Genomic DNA, 19,599 nt, shown 5'->3' on the forward strand with positions numbered 1-19,599 from the left:
TCCCCAGAAAAGCCATGCCCTCTCTCCACAAAAGCCATGCCCTTTCTCCACATAGATCTGCAGTCTATGCCACTGAGGCATTTGCAGACACTATGTGTGTTGATTAAAGTTAAAGAAATCACATGGAGACTACACTACTGCCCAGAGCCAGAGCCAAAGCATCCCACCTAACTGACACTATAGGACACATCTACAGAAAACAGTTTCCCCACGAACACTACTCCATAAGAATGGAAGAGGCAATTCTTCCACAAGACACACAGATGTCAATGGAGGGGCACAAGAAACATGAAAAAGCAAGGAAACGTGACACCCCTAAAAGAACACAATAGTTCTCTACAAATAGACCTGAATGAAAAGGAAATCTATGAAGTACCTGAAAAGGAATCCAAAATAATGATCTTAAGAAAACTCAGTGAGATACAGGAGAATACAGATGGACAATTCAACAGAAATCAAATCTGAATGAGAAATGTAACCAAAAAAAATCATAAAAAAAACCAAACAGAAATCTTGAAGCTAAAGAATTCAGTGTATGAAATAAAAAATATAATCAAGAGCTTTGACAACAGATTACACAAGCAGAAGAAATAATTTCTGAACTTGAAGCTAGGCCTTGTGAAATAACCCAGTGAGCCAGGCACAGTGTTGTGTTCCTGTAAACTTAGCTGCTTAGGAGGCTGAGCACAGAAGTTCAAGACCAGCCTAGGCAACATGGAGAAATCCCATCTCAAAAGTTTTCTGGTGGCTGGGTGTGGTGGCTCATGCCTGTAATCCCAGCACTTTGGGAGGTCAAGGCAGGTGAATCACTTGGGCCCAGGAGTTTGAGACCAGCTTGGGCAACATGGCAAAACCTGGCCTCTACAAAAGATACAAAAATTAGCCAGGCATGATGGTGCACAACTGTGGTCTCAGCTACTCAGGAGGCTGAGGTGGGAGGGTCATCTAAGCCTGGGGAAGTTGAGGCTGCAGTGAGCTGTGATCATGCCACTGTTCCCCAGCCTGGGCAACAGAATGAGACCCTGTCTCAAAAAATTTTTGTTTTAATTTTTTTTTTCTTTTTGAGACAGTCTTGCTCTTATTGAAATGCATTGGCACCATCTTGGCTCACTGTGACCTCCACCTCCTGGGTTCAAGTGATTCTCCTGCCTTACCTCCTGAGTAGCTGGGATTACAGGTGCCCGCCACCATGCCAGGCTAATTTTTGTATTTTTAGTAGAGATGGGGTTTCTCCATGTTGGCCAGGTTGGTCTCGAAGTCCTGACCTTGTGATCCTCCCACCTCAGCCTCCCAAAGTGCTGGGATTATGGGCATGAGTCACCGTGCCTGGCCTATTTCAATTTTTTAAAATCTCCAATCTTATAAAATTACCCAGTGAGACAAAAAGAAGGAAGGAAGGAAGGAAGGAAGGAAGGAAGGAAGGAAGGAAGGAAGGAAGGAAGGAAGGAAGGAAGGAAGGAAAGAGAAGGAAGGAGGGAGGGAGGGAGGAAGGAAGGAAGGAAGGAAGGAAAGAAGGAAGGAAAGAGAAGGAAGGAGGGAGGGAGGGAGAAAGGAAGGAAGGAAGGAAAGAGTGAGGGAGGGAGGGAGGAAGGAAGGAAGGGAGGAAAGAAGGAGGGAGGGAGGGAGGGAGGGAGGAAGGAATGAAGGAAGGGAGGGAAAGAAAGTGAAAGCAAGAAAGCAAGAAAGCAAGCAGGCCAGGCATGGTGGATCACGCCTGTAATCCCAGCATTTAGGGAGGCCGAGGCAGGCAGATCACCTGAGGTCAGGAGCTCGAGATCAGCCTGAACAACATGGAGAAACTCTGTTCTCTATTAAAAATACAAAATTAGCTGGGCATGTTGGTGCATGCCTGTAATCCCAGCTACTCAGGAGGCTGAGGCAAGAGAATCACTTGGACCTGGGAGGCAGAGGTTGCGGTGAGCTGAGATCGCACCATTGCACTCCAGCCTGGACAACAAGAGCAAAATTCCATCCAAAAAAAAAAAGAAGAAGAAATAGGAGAGAAGAAAATGGAAAAAGAATAAAGAAAGTTGGCCAGGCACAGTGGCTCATGCCTGTAATCCCAGCACTTTGGAAGGCCAAGGTGGGCAGATCACGAGATCAGGAGATCAAGACCTTCCTGGCTAACATGGTGAAACCCCGTCTCTACTAAAAATACAAAAAAAAAAAAAAAAAAAAATTTGCTGGGCGTGGTGGTGGGCGCCTGTAGTCCCAGCTACTCAGGAGGCTGAGGCAGGAGAATGGCATGAACCCAGGAGGTGGAGCTTGCAGTGAGCTGAGATCGTGCCACTGCGCTCCAGTCTTGGTGTCAGAGTGAGACTCCATCTCAAAATAAATAAATAAATAAATAAATAAATAAATAAATAAATAAATAAAATAAAGTCTATGGAACCAATGTGATACCATCAAGCAAAGAAATATTCACATTATAGAAATTCCAGAAGGAGAAGAGATTGGAAGAGGCATAGAAAATCTATTTAATGAAATAATAGCTGAAAAGGATATGGACATCCAGAACCGGAAAGTTCAAGAATTCTCAAATATAGTCAATCCAAGAAGGTAATCCCAGTGGCACATTATACTCTGTCAAAAGTGGAGGAGAAGGCCAGGAACAGTGCCTCACACCTATAATCCCAGTGCTTTGGGAAGCCAAGGTGGAAGGATTGCTTAAGGCCAGCAGTTCAAGACCAGCATGAGCAACATAGTGAGATCTCATCTCTAAAAAATAATAATAATAGCAGGGCATGATGGTGCATACCCATAGTCCCAGGGAGGCTGAGGTGGGAGGATTGCTTGAGCCCAGGATTTCAGGGCTGCACGGAGCTATGATCACACCACTGCACTCCAGCCTGGGTGACAGAGAAAGATCCTGTTTAAAAAAAGAAAAAGTGGAAGAGAAAGAATTATAAAAAACAGCAAAGGAAAAGTATAAAGTCACATATAAAAGAATTCCTATTCAACTAACAGCAGATTTCTCAGCAGAAACTTTATAGGACAAGAGAGAATGGGATGATACAATCAAAGTGCTAAAAGAAAAAAAAAAAAAACCTGCCACCAAGAATTCTATACTCAGCAAAGTTAACCTTCAGAAATGAAGGAGAAATAGTCTTTCTTAGATAAGCAAAAACTGAGGGAATTTGTTACCACTACACCAGCCTTGCAAGAATTGATTATGGGAGTCCTAGGACAATAATGACCATCACGAAAACATGTAAAAGTATAAAATTTACTGGTACAGCAGATACACAATGAGAAAGAGAAAGGAATCAAAACTTAATACTACAGAAAACCACCAAACCACAAAGAAAAAAATAAGAAAAGAACTAAGGATATACAAAACAACCAGAAAACAATTAACAAAATGACAGAAGTAAGTCCTCATCTATCAGTAATAACCTTGAATGCTAACAGATTAAGTTTCCCGATTAAATGGTATAGTCCGGCTGAATGGATTTAAAATTTTTTTTAACTATATACTGCCTATAAGAAACTCATGTAACCTGTAAAGACATACATACACTAGAAGTGAAGGACTGGAAAAAGATCTGCCATGCAAATGGAATCCGAAAGTGAGTAGGAGTGCTATACTTACGTCAGATAAAATAGACTTTAAGTCAAAAACTGAAAAAAGAGGCCGGGCGCGGTGGCTCAAGCCTGTAATCCCAGCACTTTGGGAGGCCGAGACGGGCGGATCACGAGGTCAGGAGATCGAGACCATCCTGGCTAACACGGTGAAACCCCGTCTCTACTAAAAAATACAAAAAACTAGCCGGGTGAGGTGGCGGCGCCTGTAGTCCCAGCTACTCGGGAGGCTGAGGCAGGAGAATGGCGTGAACCCGGGAGGCGGAGCTTGCAGTGAGCCAAGATCGCGCCACTGCACTCCAGCCTGGGCGACAGAGCGAGACTCCGTCTCAAAAAAAAAAAAAAAAAAAAATTAGCCAGGCTTGGCAGTGTGCACCTGTGGTCCTGGCTACTCTCCCAAGCTGAGGTGGGAGGATTACTTGAGCCCAGGAAGTTGAGGCTACAGTGAGCTATGATCATGCCATTGTACTCCAGCCTGGGTGACACAGTAAGACCCTGTCCCAAAAATAAAAATAAGTCACTTTAGAAATGCAAGTCAAAACTGAACAGAAATACCACTTCATGCCCACTAAGATGGTTAAAATTATCTTATTTTTTAGTTTTATTATTACTTTTTTAAAGACAGGGTCTCCCTCTGTTATGCAGGCTAGCATGCTGTGGCGCCATCCTGGCTCACTGAAGCCTCCAACTCCTGGGCTCAAGTAATCCTCCCACCTCAGTCTCCTGAGTAGCTGGGACTAGAGGCACACACCACCATGCCTGGCTAACTTTTTAAATTTTTTGTAGAGACAGGGTCTTGCTATGGTACCCAGGCTGGTCTTGAATTCTTGGGCTCAAGTGATCCTCCCACCTCAGTCTTCCAAAGTGCTGGGATTACCAGCATAAACCACTGCTCCTGGCCTGATGGTTAAAATTTCAGACAGACAACAAATGCTGGTAAGGATGCAGAGAAACTGGAGCCCTTGTGCACTGCCGGTACAAATATAAAATGGTATAGCCACTATGGAAAACAGTTTGTTGGTTCCTCAAATGGTTAAACATAGAGTTCTGTGATCCAGTAATTCCAATCCTAGGTCTATACCCAAGGGAAATGAAAACATATTCCTTGCAAAAGCTTGTGAAAGAATGTTCATAGCAGCATTAGTCATAATTTTTAAAACTGGAAATATCTAAATGTCCATCAACTCGTGAAATATAAACAAAATATGCTATAAATACACAATGAAATCATGCTTGACAATAAAATACCAATACTTGCTTCAACATGGATGTAAAAACACAAAAGGCCACCAATTGTATTATGCCATTTATACAAAATGTCTGGAATAGACAAATCTACAGAGACAGAAAGGTTAGTGCTTGCCAGAGGCTGTGGGAATAAGGAAATAGAGACTGACGGCTCATGGATACAGGGTTTCTTTTTTGGTTAATGAAACTGCTTAAAACTATATAACAATGATGGCTGCACAACTTTTTGAACATACAAAAAACTCTGAACTGTAAACTGTATACTTTAAAATGGTGAATTTTATGGTACACAGATTATATCGCAACAAAAGTGTTATTTAAAAAAAGATCTCCAAAAAGAAATTTCTGAGCCCAGAGAGTTTCACAGTAGAATCCTACCAAACATTTTTAAAACACATAACACATTTCTATACAATCTCTTCCAGAAAACAGAGGAGGAATAAATACTTCCCGATTTATTTTATGAAGCTTGTTGTTACCTTGATACCAAAACCAGACAAAGGCAATACAAAAAAAGGAAAATTACAGGCCGGGCACGGTGGGGCTCATGCCTGTAATCCCAGCACTTTGGGAGGTTGAAGCAGTCAGATCACAAAGTCAGGAGATCAAGACCATCTGGCCCAACATGGTGAAACCCTGTCTCTACTAAAATACAAAAAATTAGCCAGGCGTGGTGGCAGGCGCCTGTAGTCTCATCTACTTGGGAGGCTGAGGCAGGGGAATCGCTCAAACCCGGGAGGCAGAGATTGCAGTGAGCTGAGATTATGCCACTGCACTCCAGCCTGGTGACAGAGCAAGACTCTATTTCAAAAAAAAAGACAAGAAAATTACAGATCAAAATCCCTCATGAATATAAGTATAAGACTGCTTAGTAAAAATGCTAACAAATACAATTCAGCAACACATAAAGAGAATTAGGTACCATGACCATGTGGGATTTCTTCTGGGAATGCAAGGATGGTTCAATATTCAAAAATCAATGTAATTCACTATATTAACAGACTAAAGAAGAAAACTCACATGATCATATCAGTGCAGAAAAAACATGTGACAAAATGCAATACCCATTCATAACAAAAACTCTCAGAAAAGTAAGAATAGAATAGAGTAGAACTACCCTAACTTGATAAACAGCATCTAACTCAAAAGAAAAAACAACTCAACCCGACAGCTAACATTATACTTAATTGTGATAGATGAAATGCTTTTTCCTAAAATTGGGAGCATATCAAGTATGTCAGTTCTCAACATTCTTACCCAACATAATGCTGAAGTTTCTAGCCAGTGCCATAAGGCAAGAGGCACATAGATCGAGATACATAGACCAAGCAGATAGAATACAGAGTCCTGAAATAAACTCTTGCATATATGCCAAATGATTTTTGACAAGAGCATCAAGACCATTTTATGGTAAAAGGACAGTCTTTTCAGCAAATGGTGCTGGAAAAAACTGGATACCCACACGCAAAAGAATAAAGCTGGGGCCGGGCATGGTGGCTCATGCCTGTAATCCCAGCACTTTGGGAGGCCGAGGTGGGCAGATCACCTGAGGTCGGGAGTTCAAGACCAGCCTGACCAACATAGAGAAACCCTGTCTCTACTAAAAATACAAAAATTAGCCAGGCGTAATGGCAGATGCCTATAATCCCAGCTACTTGGGAGGCTGAGGCAGGAGAATCACTTGAACCCAGGAGGCGGGTTCCACTGCACTCCAGCCTGGGCAAAAAGATCAAAACTCTGTCTCAAAAAAAAAAAAAAAAAGAAGAAGAAGAAGAAGAAAGCTGGATCCTTATCTAACACCATATACAAAAATTAACGAAAAATAGATCAAAGACCTGAATGTGAGACCAAAGAAAAGTAAAACTCTTAAAAGAAAACATAGGTCAAAAGCTTCACAGCGTTAGATTTGACAGCGACTTCTTGGATATGACATCAAAGGTACAGGCAACAAAAGAAAAAACAGACAAACTAGACTTCATGAAAATTTTAAAATGCTGTGCATCAAACAACACCATCAATTCAGTAAAAAGGTCACACATAGAATGGGAGAAAACATTTGTAAATCATATATCTGAAAAGGATTATACTCAGAATATACAGAGAACACCTAAAACTCAACAACAACCAAAAAAACAGATTCAAAAATGGGCAAGGAACTCCAATAGACATCTCTTCAAAGAAGACATGCAAATGGCCAATAAGCACAAGAAAAGATGCTCAACATCACTAATCATTAAAGAAATGTAAATCAAAACTACAAGCAGATACCACCTCACATACATTAAAATGGCTACTATCAAAAACACAGAAATTAACAAGTATTGGTGAGGATGTGGAGAAATGGAAACTCATGTGTATTCCCACCAAAAGTTGGGAATGTCAAATGGTACAACCATTGTGCAAAACGATACGGCAATTCCTCAAGAACTTAAAAATGTAATTATCATATGATCCCTCAATTCCACTTCTGGGTATATACCCAAAATAATTGAAAGCAAGGTCTCAAAGAGATGTTTATACAACCATGCTCATGGCAGCATTCTTCATAAGAGTTAAAACATGGAAGCAACCCAAGGTCCATTGACAGAGGAATGGATAAGCAAAATGTCACACATACACACAATGGAATATTACTCAGCCTTAAGAAAGAAGGATGTGGCTGGGCACAGTGGCTTACGCCTGTAATCCCAGCACTTTGGGAGGCTGAGGCAGGTGGATCCCAAGGTCAGGACTTCAAGACCAGCCTGGTCAAGATAGTGAAACCCCATCTTTACTAAAAATACAAAAATTAGCTGAGCACCGTAGCAGGTACTTATAATTCCAGCTACTCGGGAGGCTGAGGCAGGAAAACGGCTTAAACCCGGGAGGCAGAGGTTGCAGTGAGCCGAGATCACACCACTGCACTCCAACCTGGGCAACAGAGCGAGACTCTGTCTCAAAAACAAAAAACGAAGAAAGGAGGCTGGGAGCAGTGGTTCATGCCTGTGATCCCAGCACTTTGGAAGGCCGAAGCGGGCGGATCACGAGGTCAGGAGATCGAGACCATCCTGGCCAACATGGTGAAACCTCATCTCTACTAAAAAAAAAAAAAAAAAAAAAACAAAATTAGCTGGGCATGGTGGCACATGCTTGTAGTCCCAGCTACTCGGGAGGCTGAAGCAGAAGAATCACTCGAACCTGGGAGGCGGAGGTTGCAGTGAGCCAAGATTGCACCATTGCACTCCAGCCTGGTGACAGAGTGAGACTCTGTCTCAAAAAAAAAAAAAAAAAAAATGCTTACGATGGTAAATTTTATGTTATCCGTATTTTAGCACAATAAAAAAAAAGCAGATCAGAAAAAAGAAATAAACTGTTTCTGTTTACAAATTATATGATTATCGACATAGAAGATGCCAAAGAATCTACAAAAAATCTCCCAGAACTAATAAGGGAGTTGGTAAGGCTGAACAATCAAGATCAACATACAAAAGTCCATTGTATTTCTATACACTAGCAATGAACACATGGACACCGAAATTCAAAATACGATACCACTTTCTAATGGGAACAACACAACAAAGGTTGCCGCCTCCGTGTTAGAACACCACACCCAAAACGTGGGCAGAGATAAGAACTTAGAGGCATCTCTCCCACCTAGGGGACTCCACGTTTCTGCTGCCTCCTTTAAACTGACCATTCAGGCATTCGTCCACAAATTTAAAGGGACCCACACCCTATTCCCGAGCATGGCCAGTTGCCTCCCCCATCCCTCTCTGACTCTTCATTACTGCCTCAGATAACCTGGGGAGGGAAGATGGCGCTCCCCACTCACAGCGCCCTCCCTGCCAGGATCTGTAGGTAAATACATTGTTGAATTTATTTCCTGTTGTGGTGGTGACTGAATGTGTGCCTTCCATCTGAAGAACCAGGGGCTACCCTTGGCCAGGTTTTCCCTGGGGCACTAGGGTGGGCTCCCAACACTGCAGCGCTGGTCAGACACAAACCAGACATGGGTCAAACAAGAGCCACAAGGATGTCTGCCAGTATAAACAAGCTCCCTGTATCAGGAACCCCCTGGTCACAGGTGGGACAGCCAGGCACTGGCTGCCTGCCAAGTAATCCAAGTATCCCATGAAGGGTACACTGTCAACACCAAGGTCTGGCTTCCTTTCATCTCCCATGAGGGCAGGGTTGCTGGACACTATAGTACTAGAACCCCACTTTCTCCAGGGGTGCTCAAAACACATTAGAATCATTCAAAAAAAAAGAAGAAAACATAATAGCTACAAATCTAACAAAATGTATACTGTATGCTGAAAACTACAAAATGCTAATGAAAGAAATCAAACATGATCTAAATATATGAAGAGAAATAACATGTTCACTGATTGGAACATCCAACATAGTAATGATGTCAATTCTCCCAAACTGAATAAAATGGAAAGAATCAGTCTAACCTGACTTCACAACATATAGATAACTACGGTAAGCAAGACTACGTGGTACTGGCAGAGAGAAAGACACGTGGACCTGAAATAGACCCACATAAATATGTCCAGCTGATTGCTGGCAAAGGTACAAAGGCAATTCAATGGAGGAAATACAGCCTTTTCAATAAGTGGTGTTGAGCTACAGGAAGGAAGGGAGGGAGGGAAGGAAGGAGGAGGCGAAAGAGGGAGGAAGGGAGGGACGGAGGGAGGGAGGCTGGCAGGCAAAAACCTCACACTTTCATTAACCTAAAATAGATTGTAAACTTACATGTAAAATACAAAACAATACAATTTTTAGAAAAAAAAAAAAGAAAATCTTCAGGATTCAGAACTAGGCAGAGTTCTTACAGTTGACACCAAAACCCCAATCCACAAAAAGATAAATTGATAAACTGGACTCGATCAAATTTTAAAAACATTTGTTCCATGAAAGACCAGGTGAAACGTATGAAAAGATAAGCTACTGACTAGGAGAAAATATTTCCAAACCATACATATGACAAAGAACCAGTTCCTAGAATATATAAAGAACAATTCAAACAGAACATGGGCAAAAGATACGAAGAGACGTTTCACCAAAGAAGATACACAGATGGCAAATAAGTCCAGAAAGACACTCAACACCACTCACCGTTAGGACATGTGAACTAAAACTACAGTGATGTGTCACTATACCCCTATCGGAACGGCTAAAATAAAAAAGTGCCACCACCAAACACTGGCCCAGAATGCACAAAAACTGAATTATTCACACACTGCTGGTGGGAATGTAAAGGAGTGTAGCTCTCTGGAAAAGCTTTGGTTTCTTAAAAAACTCAGCATGCAACTACTATACCTAGCAATTTGCACTCTTGGGCGTTTATCCCAGAGAAATGAAAACTTATGTTTGCACAAAAACGTGTACAGCAACTCTATTCATGATAACCCCAAACTGCAAGCTTCCACAGGTGAACAGTTAAACAAGCCATGGCACAGCCATAGCATGGACTACTACCTGGCACCACGGAATACCACCCAGCACCACGGAACACCACCCGGCACCACGGAACACTACCGGCACCACAGAACACACCCGGCACCACGGAATACTACCCAGCACCACGCAATACACCCGGCACCACGCAATACACCCAGCACCACGGAACACACCCGGCACCATGGAATACCACCTGGCACCACGGAATACAGCCAGCACCATGGAATACTACCCAGCACCACGCAATACACCCAGCACCACGGAATTCTACCCAGCACCACGGAACACACCCAGCACCACGGAATACCACCCGGCACCACGGAACACACCCGGCACCACAGAACACACCCGGCACCACGGAATACCACCCGGCACCACGGAACACACCCGGCACCACAGAACACACCCGGCACCACGGAATACCACCCAGCACCATGGAACACACCCGGCACCATGGAATACCACCCAGCACCACGGAATACCACCCAGCACCACGGAATACAGCCAGCACCACGGAACACACCCAGCACCACAGAATGCCACCCGGCACCACGGAACACACCCGGCACCATGGAATACCACCCGGCACCACAGAATACACCCAGCACCATGGAATACACCCGGCACCACGGAATACCACCCGGCACCACGGAATACCAGCCGGCGCCACGGAATACCACCCGGCACCAAGGAATACCACCCGGCACCAAGGAATACCACCCGGCACCACAGAATACCACCCGGCGCCACAGAATACCACCCGGCACCACGGAATACACCCGGCGCCACGGAATACACCCGGCACCACGGAATACCACCCAGCGCCACGGAATACACCCGGCACCACGGAATACCACCCAGCACCACGGAATACCACCCGGCGCCACGGAATACACCCGGCGCCACGGAATACACCCGGCACCACGGAATACTACCTGGCAGTAAAAAGAAACATGCTACCAACACCTGGGTGAACCTCCAGATAATTTTGTTTGAGTGAAAACAGACAATACCAAAAGGTTACATTTGTTATGGTTTTGTCCATGTAACATTCTGGAAATGACTAAATTATAGATATGGCAAACAGATTAGTGGTTGCCAGGGATTAAGGAGGGGGCGAGGGCAGGAGAGACGCAGGTGTGGCCATGAAAGGGCAGCATGAGGGACCCCCGCAGGGATGGAGATGCTCTTCATCTTCACTGTGTCAACATCATTGATACTGATGCATCAACATGAATATCCTGACTGTGACCCTGACTACAGTTTTGCAGGTTGTTACCACTGGGAGAAAAGGGTGAAGGATGCATGAGCTATTTCTTTTTTTTTTTTTTTTTTTTTTTTTTGAGACGGAGTCTCGCTCTGTCGCCCAGGCTGGAGTGCAGTGGCGTGATCTCGGCTCACTGCAAGCTCCGCCTCCCGGGTTCACGCCATTCTCCTGCCTCAGCCTCCCGAGTAGCTGGGACTACAGGCGCCCACAACCGCGCCCGGCTAATTTTTTGTAATTTTTAGTAGAGACGGGGTTTCACCGTGGTCTCGATCTCCTGACCTTGTGATCCACCCGCCTCGGCCTCCCAAAGTGCTGGGATTACAGGCGTGAGCCACCGCGCCCGGCCAGCATGAGCTATTTCTGTATTATTTCTTACTACTGCATGTGAATCTACAATTATCTTAAATAAAAAGTTTAATTTTTTAAAAGCCCATTCCCTTAATCCCTGTCTCCCTGCAGTTACTTCCCACTGGTCTGCTCCCTCCTAGAGTCATCTGTGCTTACCACCCTGGTTTCTTTGCCTCCTCCTCCCTGTAACCTAATCATTCCAGGGCGTTGTCCCACCACTGAGACCGCCCTTGCCAAGTTTACCAACAACCTTCATCTTATCAAATGCAGCAGTCGGGGCTTCTCATCTTCCTTGACTTCACAGCAACATCTGGCCCAGCTGATCATGCTCTCCGAACGCTTTACTCTGCTCCCAGGATGCTGTGTGGTCATGGTGCTATTCCTGCCCCCTTAAAAGCTCCAGCCCAGTCTCTTTCACAGCTCCTGCTTTCCTACTGGGCCTCTGAGTGCTCGAATTCTCCCCAGTCTCAGCCTTGGGCCTTCTTTTCTCCATTTGTACTTACTACCCAGGTGATCTCATCCTCTCACATAGTTTTAAACACTGTCCATGAGTCAAGTACTTCAAATGCTCATCCTCAGCCTGCTGTTCCCTCTGAATTCCCTCTCAAACACCCACCTACACACCCAAGATCTCCACTTGTATGAAAATAGTTACCTAAAGTTTTGCAGAGCCAAAACAGAATCCTGCAGTTCCACCACCACCCTCTGCTAAGACAAAACGAATTCCTTGCTCCTGATTCTCCCTTTCTTAGTAAATGGCATCACCTTTCTCAGTGCCTCAAGTCACATCATCGTTGAGACTTCTCCTTCTTTCACATCCACTCTATGAGAACGCCTGTTTGTGCTGGCATCAAAATGCAGCTGTGGATCTGAACACTTTCCAACTTGGATCTTCACGGAACTAGTACAATGCACACAAGCAAATCATACATGCATAATCATAAAGCAACAGGTTACCTCCACTGTGCCTCCAAACATGGTCCGTGGAGAAATCCTTCCCATGCCCCTAGATGACAATTTGGACAAGCCCATGACCGTTCTGACAGCTCCTGGCTAAGGAGAAGTTCTACAGCCTGCAAGTGGAGAAGTTCTACTTTCAAGTGGAAAATACGGTTTCAACTCGGCAGCTGAAAGTGTTCAGGCTGGGCGCAGTGGCTCATGCCTATCATCCCAACACTTTGGGAGGCTGAGGCAAGTAGATCACTTGAGGTCAGGAGTTCAAGACCAGCCTGGCCAACATGGCAAAACCCTGTCTCTATTAAAAATACAAAAATTAGTCGGGTGGGGTGGCTCGTGCCTATAATCCCAGCTACTCAGGAGGCTGAGGCAGGAGAATCACTTGAACCCAGGAGGCAGATGTTGCAGTGAGCCAAGATCGTGCCATTGCATTCCAGCATGGGTGACAGAGCAAGACTCTGTCTCAAAAAAAAAGAAAGTGTCCAGTCTCAGTCTCAGCTGGTCATCGAACTGACATGCTTCACCCTGACAATACCCACTCTCGCTGGCTGGCCTGCCACCGCTGGCTGCTGCAGTAGAAGAGAAAGACACAGCCCCTCTCTGCTCCTCTGTACCCGGCACTGCTGTGGAGCTGCTGACCCAACGCTGTCATACCCAGCATTGCTGTGGAGCTGCTGACCCAACGCTGTCATACCCAGCATTGCTGTGGAGCTGCTGACCCCACACTGTCACAGCAGGGGAGGGAGAAGGGACAGCTGTTATTCCTCGTGCGGTGCTGTCCTGAGACCATCTCACCTCTCTGGACCTAGGAGGAATTTACTGCCGACTCGTCTCTCCCCAGGCTCATCCGTGTGTTCTCCCCAAGCTCCATCTGACTCCGCCTGCTTTTCCAGGCACAGACAAAGCCATTTCTCCTCCAGCTGGAGAGCCCCCACGCTGCCCCACCCACTGCCACCAGCTTTTCAGCAATCCACTCTGAACAGATGCTCTCTACTGAGACCCCATCACTCACCCGGTCCTGACTGCCTGCTCTCGCTCACACCCCCACCCCTGTTCCCAGCATGGACTGAGCTCCCCATCTCCCTGTCTCCACCCCTACCGCAGGCCGTGGGCTCCACCCCTACCGCAGGCCACGGGCTCCACTCCTATCGCAGGCCGCGGGGCTCCACTCCTATGGCAGGCCGCAGGGCTCCACCCCTACCACAGGCCGGCCGTGGCCTCCCGCCCCTACCACAGGCTGCAGGCTCCTGTCCCTACTGAAGGCTGTGGGCTTCACCCCTACTGCAGGCCGTGGGCTTCTGCCCGCAAAGAACCCAGATGTCACTGCTTGAAGAAGCATATATCCCAGGGGCCACAAAAGTCCCTCTCACTGGGTCGGAGGTGAGGGGCAGGCTCTCTCTCCAAAGGATCCTCTTCAAAACTCCTGTCTAATCTTCAGCGACCAACCATGTATGTCCTTAGTGTGGAGGAGTGGACCAGTCGGTTCTTGGCTACCTGCTCTGGGGCTTTGTGTGGCGCCAGCCCCAGGCACTGCCATGACTGCATCCTGCTGCCCTGGCCAAGCTTCCAAGGTATCGTAGCACCTGCATGCCTGGTTTCTAGACCTCGCAAGGCCTTGCCCTCCCAGTACCCTGTAAATCGTCACTGTCTGCTCCTCATCCTCTTCTGTTTTCTTCATGACACTCGCCGTTGTCCAGGCCCTTGTGTATCGAATGCCTCTGCTCACCACTGTGCAAGCAGAGCCAGGGCTCACTGGGACCTATTGAAACACGTGCTGGCTGAAACACTCGGTGGCTCCTTCTGGCCAGTGCCACCTGCCCCAGGATGGGGCTCCTGCCCATCCCCTCCCCCGGGAGGCACAGACCCAGGCAGAAGAATCTGAGTCATGTGCTGCCCCTGGCCAAGTCCCAGTGGACACTGAGGGCTGTGGAGACCTGGTCACACAGTCCTTCATTTGGGTGGGGCCAGCAGGACTGCAGCCAGCTTAGAGCTATTTTTAGGGTCTGTCTTTGTGGGAATCGTTCCTTGATTGGCTACAGGGAGAGAACAGCCAAGCTCTTCATCACCGCCTTTGTCCTGTTCCTCTTTCCCTCAATCACACAAGCTGTCATCAGACATGACTCCCACTGGAGGAGGAATCTGGTTCAAACGGACCCTGTGCTGGCTTTTCCTTAACTCCTCATCTGCCATCTGCCTGTTCAAGGAGCTTGATAAACGAGCTCATCAAGCATTTGGCAAATGCCTGCTGAATGCCCAGCCCTGTCCCCATGAATGCATGAGGCACAGGGCAGAGGGCCCCAGTCTCTCCCCAGGACCTGTCCACCATCATGCCACCAGCCCTCACGGGCACAGCTGCTGGAGGCTGGGGAGAGACGCACAGGCTCCCAGGCGCACGTGGACGAAGCTTCACCCCAGGGCACAGTGACAAGCTCTAGGTGAAAGCACCTTGCACCCCGGCCCCTGCCCGCCCTGACAGCACCTGAGGGGAACACGTCCTCTAGTTACTCAAAACCGAGCACCCTTCCCAGACTCCTGGCCCACAGGCGCCTGACCCTTCTCCACCTCCCACAGCCCCTCAAGTACTAATGTAATTGTTCTCATGCCCTGGCGGCTCACAGGGCTCTCACGGAGGGGACAGAGAGCAGCAGGGGCCTTCCTATAAAGAGGTAGATCTGCTCAAGAGTCGGTGGTTGGGGATGGGAGACTTCACCAAGAAGGACCCAGGTGGAGATAATGCAAGGGAGCTGAGCCATCGGGCACCCCTGAAGTCTCACACTCAACTTCAATCACGGCCCCCAAACCCAGGCTGCCGTAAACCGCAGAGACAGGCCGGCATCCTGATGAGAGCGAGGAGACCAAAGAGGAAACGGGAGCAGACAGACTAGGCGTGAAGGAAACAAACGCACACGCCACAGGCTCTACTCCAGGAATCCCCGCGTGACCGAGGAAGGTCTCAGGGGCCTCGGCCCTGCTCTGCGGTTCACCACCTTCGCCAGGCAGCCTGGGGACGGGAGGCCTAGAAACCCTACTGGCCCTCGACTCCATCAGAGACCCTAGATGGGTGGCACAGCAACAGCTGCCCATAGTCCTCGGGCTGGAGCAAGTGAGTCAGCTTCTCCACAACTCAGCCTCATCATCTGTGCAACAGGTTCCTGAGAGGAGTCAACAGAAATAAAACACTTCCCACAGGGCCTAACCCAGAGCAGGCTAGCAGTGGGCATCAGCTGTCAGTGCTGCTGCCATCCTTGACAACAGAAACAGCAGCATCTCCTCTGGAGTTTTCTTCTCTGACCTCTGCCACTCAGCCTTCAGCTTCATTTTCATGAAGGAGACGACTCCAGGAGGACCCACCTCAGAAGGCTGAGCTGAGGCTGCCTGTGGTGTACCCTTGGGTGGGGCGTCTGCCGGAAGGAGCCTGTATTTCATCCTAGGGGTGCAGGGAGGAGCCTAGGGCTGGGCAGAGGCTCTGAGGTCAGAAGGGCCCCCCTAAATGGACCCCCAGAGGCACCAGCTCAGAAGGTCCAGGACCCGCCCTCAGGCCCAGGGCCACGATGCCACTCACGTTGTAGAGGATGTCAGTCCAGCCCTCCATGGTGATGCACTGGAACACCGTCAAGATGGCAAACAGGATGTTGTCAAAGTTGGTGATGCCGAAGTTGGGTCCTGGCCAGTACTCCCGGCACTCAGTGTCGCCCTCGCACAGCCGGGCTGGGGCCTCCTTGCCACAGGGGAAGTCACCCACGGGCTCTGCATCTGCAAGGAGGAGAACGAAGCAGACCCTGAGCTCAGAAATACCACGCTCTCCAATCCCCACCAGGATTCCTGGGCTCCGGAGAGCTCATAGCAGGTGGGCAGGCACCAGGCACCAACAGAAACCCTCCCTCAACTTCCCACCGTTCCTCCTCGAACCTACGTCAGGCATCGCCTCTTGCTGCCCCTCCCTGAGCTCAGGAGCGACCAGCTCAGGGAGTAACGGCCGGCTTCTCCCTCCCTACTGGAACCTGCCCACCATCACTTAAACAGGCTCACAGCCCATTCATCTTAAAACCAAAAACAACAAACTCCTAACCTCCCATTCTTCCCAGCACCCCGACCGTTCCTCTCCCTCACAGCCAAACCGCCACCCCGACCGTTCCCCTCCCTCACAGCCAAACTGCCAGCAAGATCCTCCTGACACGCAGATTTGACTTGAGGCCCTTGGCCAGTCCCAAGCCGGACTCAGCCGCTGTGCAGTCTGGCGCCTGTCAGGCAGGATGATCTGGAACCAACCGAAGATGTGCCCAGAGGGTGGCTGGAGACCTCCTGGCCCAGGTCTCGTTGCACTGACCCTACAATACGGACATCCTTCTACTGTGCTGAAACCTAGCAGGCAGCCAGGGACCACAGAAAGAGGGGTTAAAGAAAGACCAGAAAACCACTGCCAATCTCTGGAACAAGATAGCAAGCAGCACGTTTACCCCCTTCACTCTCAAAAATCTCAATGAAAGGCAGAAAAAAAGTATTTTTAAAAAATGTAGGCCAGGCACGGTGGCTCACGCCTATAATCCCAGCACTTTGGGAGGCTGAGGTGGGCAGACTGCCTGAGCTCAGGAGTTCAAGACCAACCTGGGCAACATGGTAAAATCCTGTCTCTACTAAAATACAAAAACTAGCCGGGCGTGGTGGCACGCGCCTGTAATCCCAGCTACTCAGGAGGCTGAGGTAGGAGAATTGCTGGAACCTGGGAGGCGGAGGCTGCAGTGAGCCAAGATTGCACCACTGCACTCCAGCCTGGGTAACAGAGTGAGACTCCGTCTTAAATGAAAAAAAAAAAAAAAGTATAACAACATGAAAATATCTATCAACATAGGAGAAATTTTGAGGAGTTGCTCAGATGGAAAGCAAATACTCCCAGGTTTAGAAGGCAAAACTGACTACCTAAGCTTATTCCTCTCCATCCAAATATCTTGATAAGTGCCGGTAAAGAAGACTAGGAACAATGAGTTTCATCTCCTCCTTTCCAGTTCTTTTTTTTTTTTTAACTTTTTCTTCTTTTTCTTGTCTCATGACCTGGCCATGACTACAAATGCTACGTGGACTAGAAGCGACTTGCTTTGTTCTTGACTGTAAAGGGTAAAGGGAAAGCTCTCCAGGCTTACAGTGGGGTATGATGTTTGCAGGAAATCTGCGGGAATTTAAGAAAATTCTCTTTTATTTACAGTTGGATTAAATTTTTTTTTTTTAATCACAAATGATCTAAATTCTAGTAAAACCTTTTTCTAAAAGTTCTGGGACTGTAGGTGAACCACTGCCCGTCTGGGTTTTCTCCTTTAATAAGTTTGTAGTTCAAGCCACAAACCTTAGCTTCATCCTTACCTCTTCTCTTTATCTTACCCCCACAGACAGACTCTCAGAAAATTCTGTTGGCTCTACCTACAAATACACCCATAATTTGACCCATTTTAACCACCTCTGCCACAACACCCAGCCTGGCCCCAGCCACCATCACCTCTGCTGGATTGAGATCTTCTCCTCAACTTTGTTTCTGCCTTTGCCTCCCAAGAGCAGCGCGAATGATCAGAAGATGCCACGTCTCACTCAAAGTGCTCCACTATCTTCCCGTTTCTCTCAGAATAAGACAGGGCCATGGAGCCCACATGATTCCTCTCATTGTCCCTGCTCGCACTATAGGCCTTTGCACCTCATACTCCTGGTAACTAAAGTTCTGCTCAGGGCCAGGCGCGGTGGCTCACGCCTGTAATCCCAGCACTTTGGGAGGCCGAGACAGGCGGATCACAAGGTCAGGAGATTGAGACCATCCTGGCTAACATGGTGAAACCCCGTCTCTACTAAAAAAAACACAAAAAACTAGCCGGGCGAGGTGGCAGGCACCTGTAGTCCCACTACTCGGGAGGCTGAGGCAGGAGAATGGTATAAACCCGGGAGGCAGAGCTTGCAGTGAGCTGCGATCCGGCCACTGCACTCCAGCCTGGGCGACAGAGCGAGACTCCGTTTCAAAAAAAAAAAAAAAAAAGTTCTGCTCAGGTGGCCACACGGCTCCTATCTCCCTGCATTAAGAAGCTGCTCAACGGTCACCTTGGCAGAGTGGCCTCCTGGGCCCCTCTGTAAAGTAGGCCCCAAATTATTCTAGTTCAAATACCTTTTTGTTTTCTTCCCAAAAGTTACTACAATCGATAATTACTATATTTCTGTGTTTGTTTATTTACTTGTGTTTATCAGGCTATTGTCTATGTCCCCCACTAGAATGTCAGCTCCACCTCATGTATCTGGCACCAGGAAGGCCCCTCTAGCACCCAGAACAGTGCCCATCTCCTGGATGAACGCATCTGTGGCACTCGCCTGTGCTGGACGGTGCTGCCTGGCCTCACCTGTGCTGTTGGGGAAGCAGGCCTTGTGGAACTTGCCCATGTAGAACTCCAGGCCAATGATGGCAAACATGAGGATGGCAAAGAAGAGAAGCAGCCCGATCTGCAGGAGTGGAACCATGGCCTTCATGATGGACTTGAGCACCACCTGCAAACCTGGAGCCAGAACAGGGCAGGTCAGGAAGCAATGTGGGCAGGGTAGGGCAAGGAGTTGGGTGGGGGCATGGACAGAACAGCAGGAACCTAGCGGGGACAGCAAGGTGCTAAGCAGTGAGTGCTTGCAAGGTCAAAGGACAGAGCTAAAGCCCCTGAAGGCGCAGAGGGGCAGAGAGTGCTTGTGTAGGGCAGAGCTGAGGGACAAAGCATAAGGTCCTAGAGAGAAGGTGA

The 19,599-nt window shown here is 47.7% G+C and overlaps 1 protein-coding gene across 2 annotated transcripts in view; it reads right to left on the reverse strand.

Moving 5' to 3' along the window:
- The window catches only part of CACNA1B (calcium voltage-gated channel subunit alpha1 B), a 257,423-nt gene that overhangs the window by 198,371 nt on the left and 39,453 nt on the right, over positions 1-19,599 (reverse strand). For both annotated transcript variants that reach the window (XM_028834501.2, XM_028834510.2), the window contains exons 5-6: positions 19,216-19,368; positions 16,410-16,600 (exon numbers count right to left, since the gene is read on the reverse strand). In XM_028834501.2, coding sequence (XP_028690334.2) covers positions 16,410-16,600; positions 19,216-19,368 — 344 coding nt within the window. The remainder of the gene's footprint in view (positions 1-16,409; positions 16,601-19,215; positions 19,369-19,599) is intronic.

Source organism: Macaca mulatta, chromosome 15 (genome assembly GCF_049350105.2).
Source record: "Macaca mulatta isolate MMU2019108-1 chromosome 15, T2T-MMU8v2.0, whole genome shotgun sequence".
NCBI classification, from domain to species: domain Eukaryota; kingdom Metazoa; phylum Chordata; class Mammalia; order Primates; family Cercopithecidae; genus Macaca; species Macaca mulatta.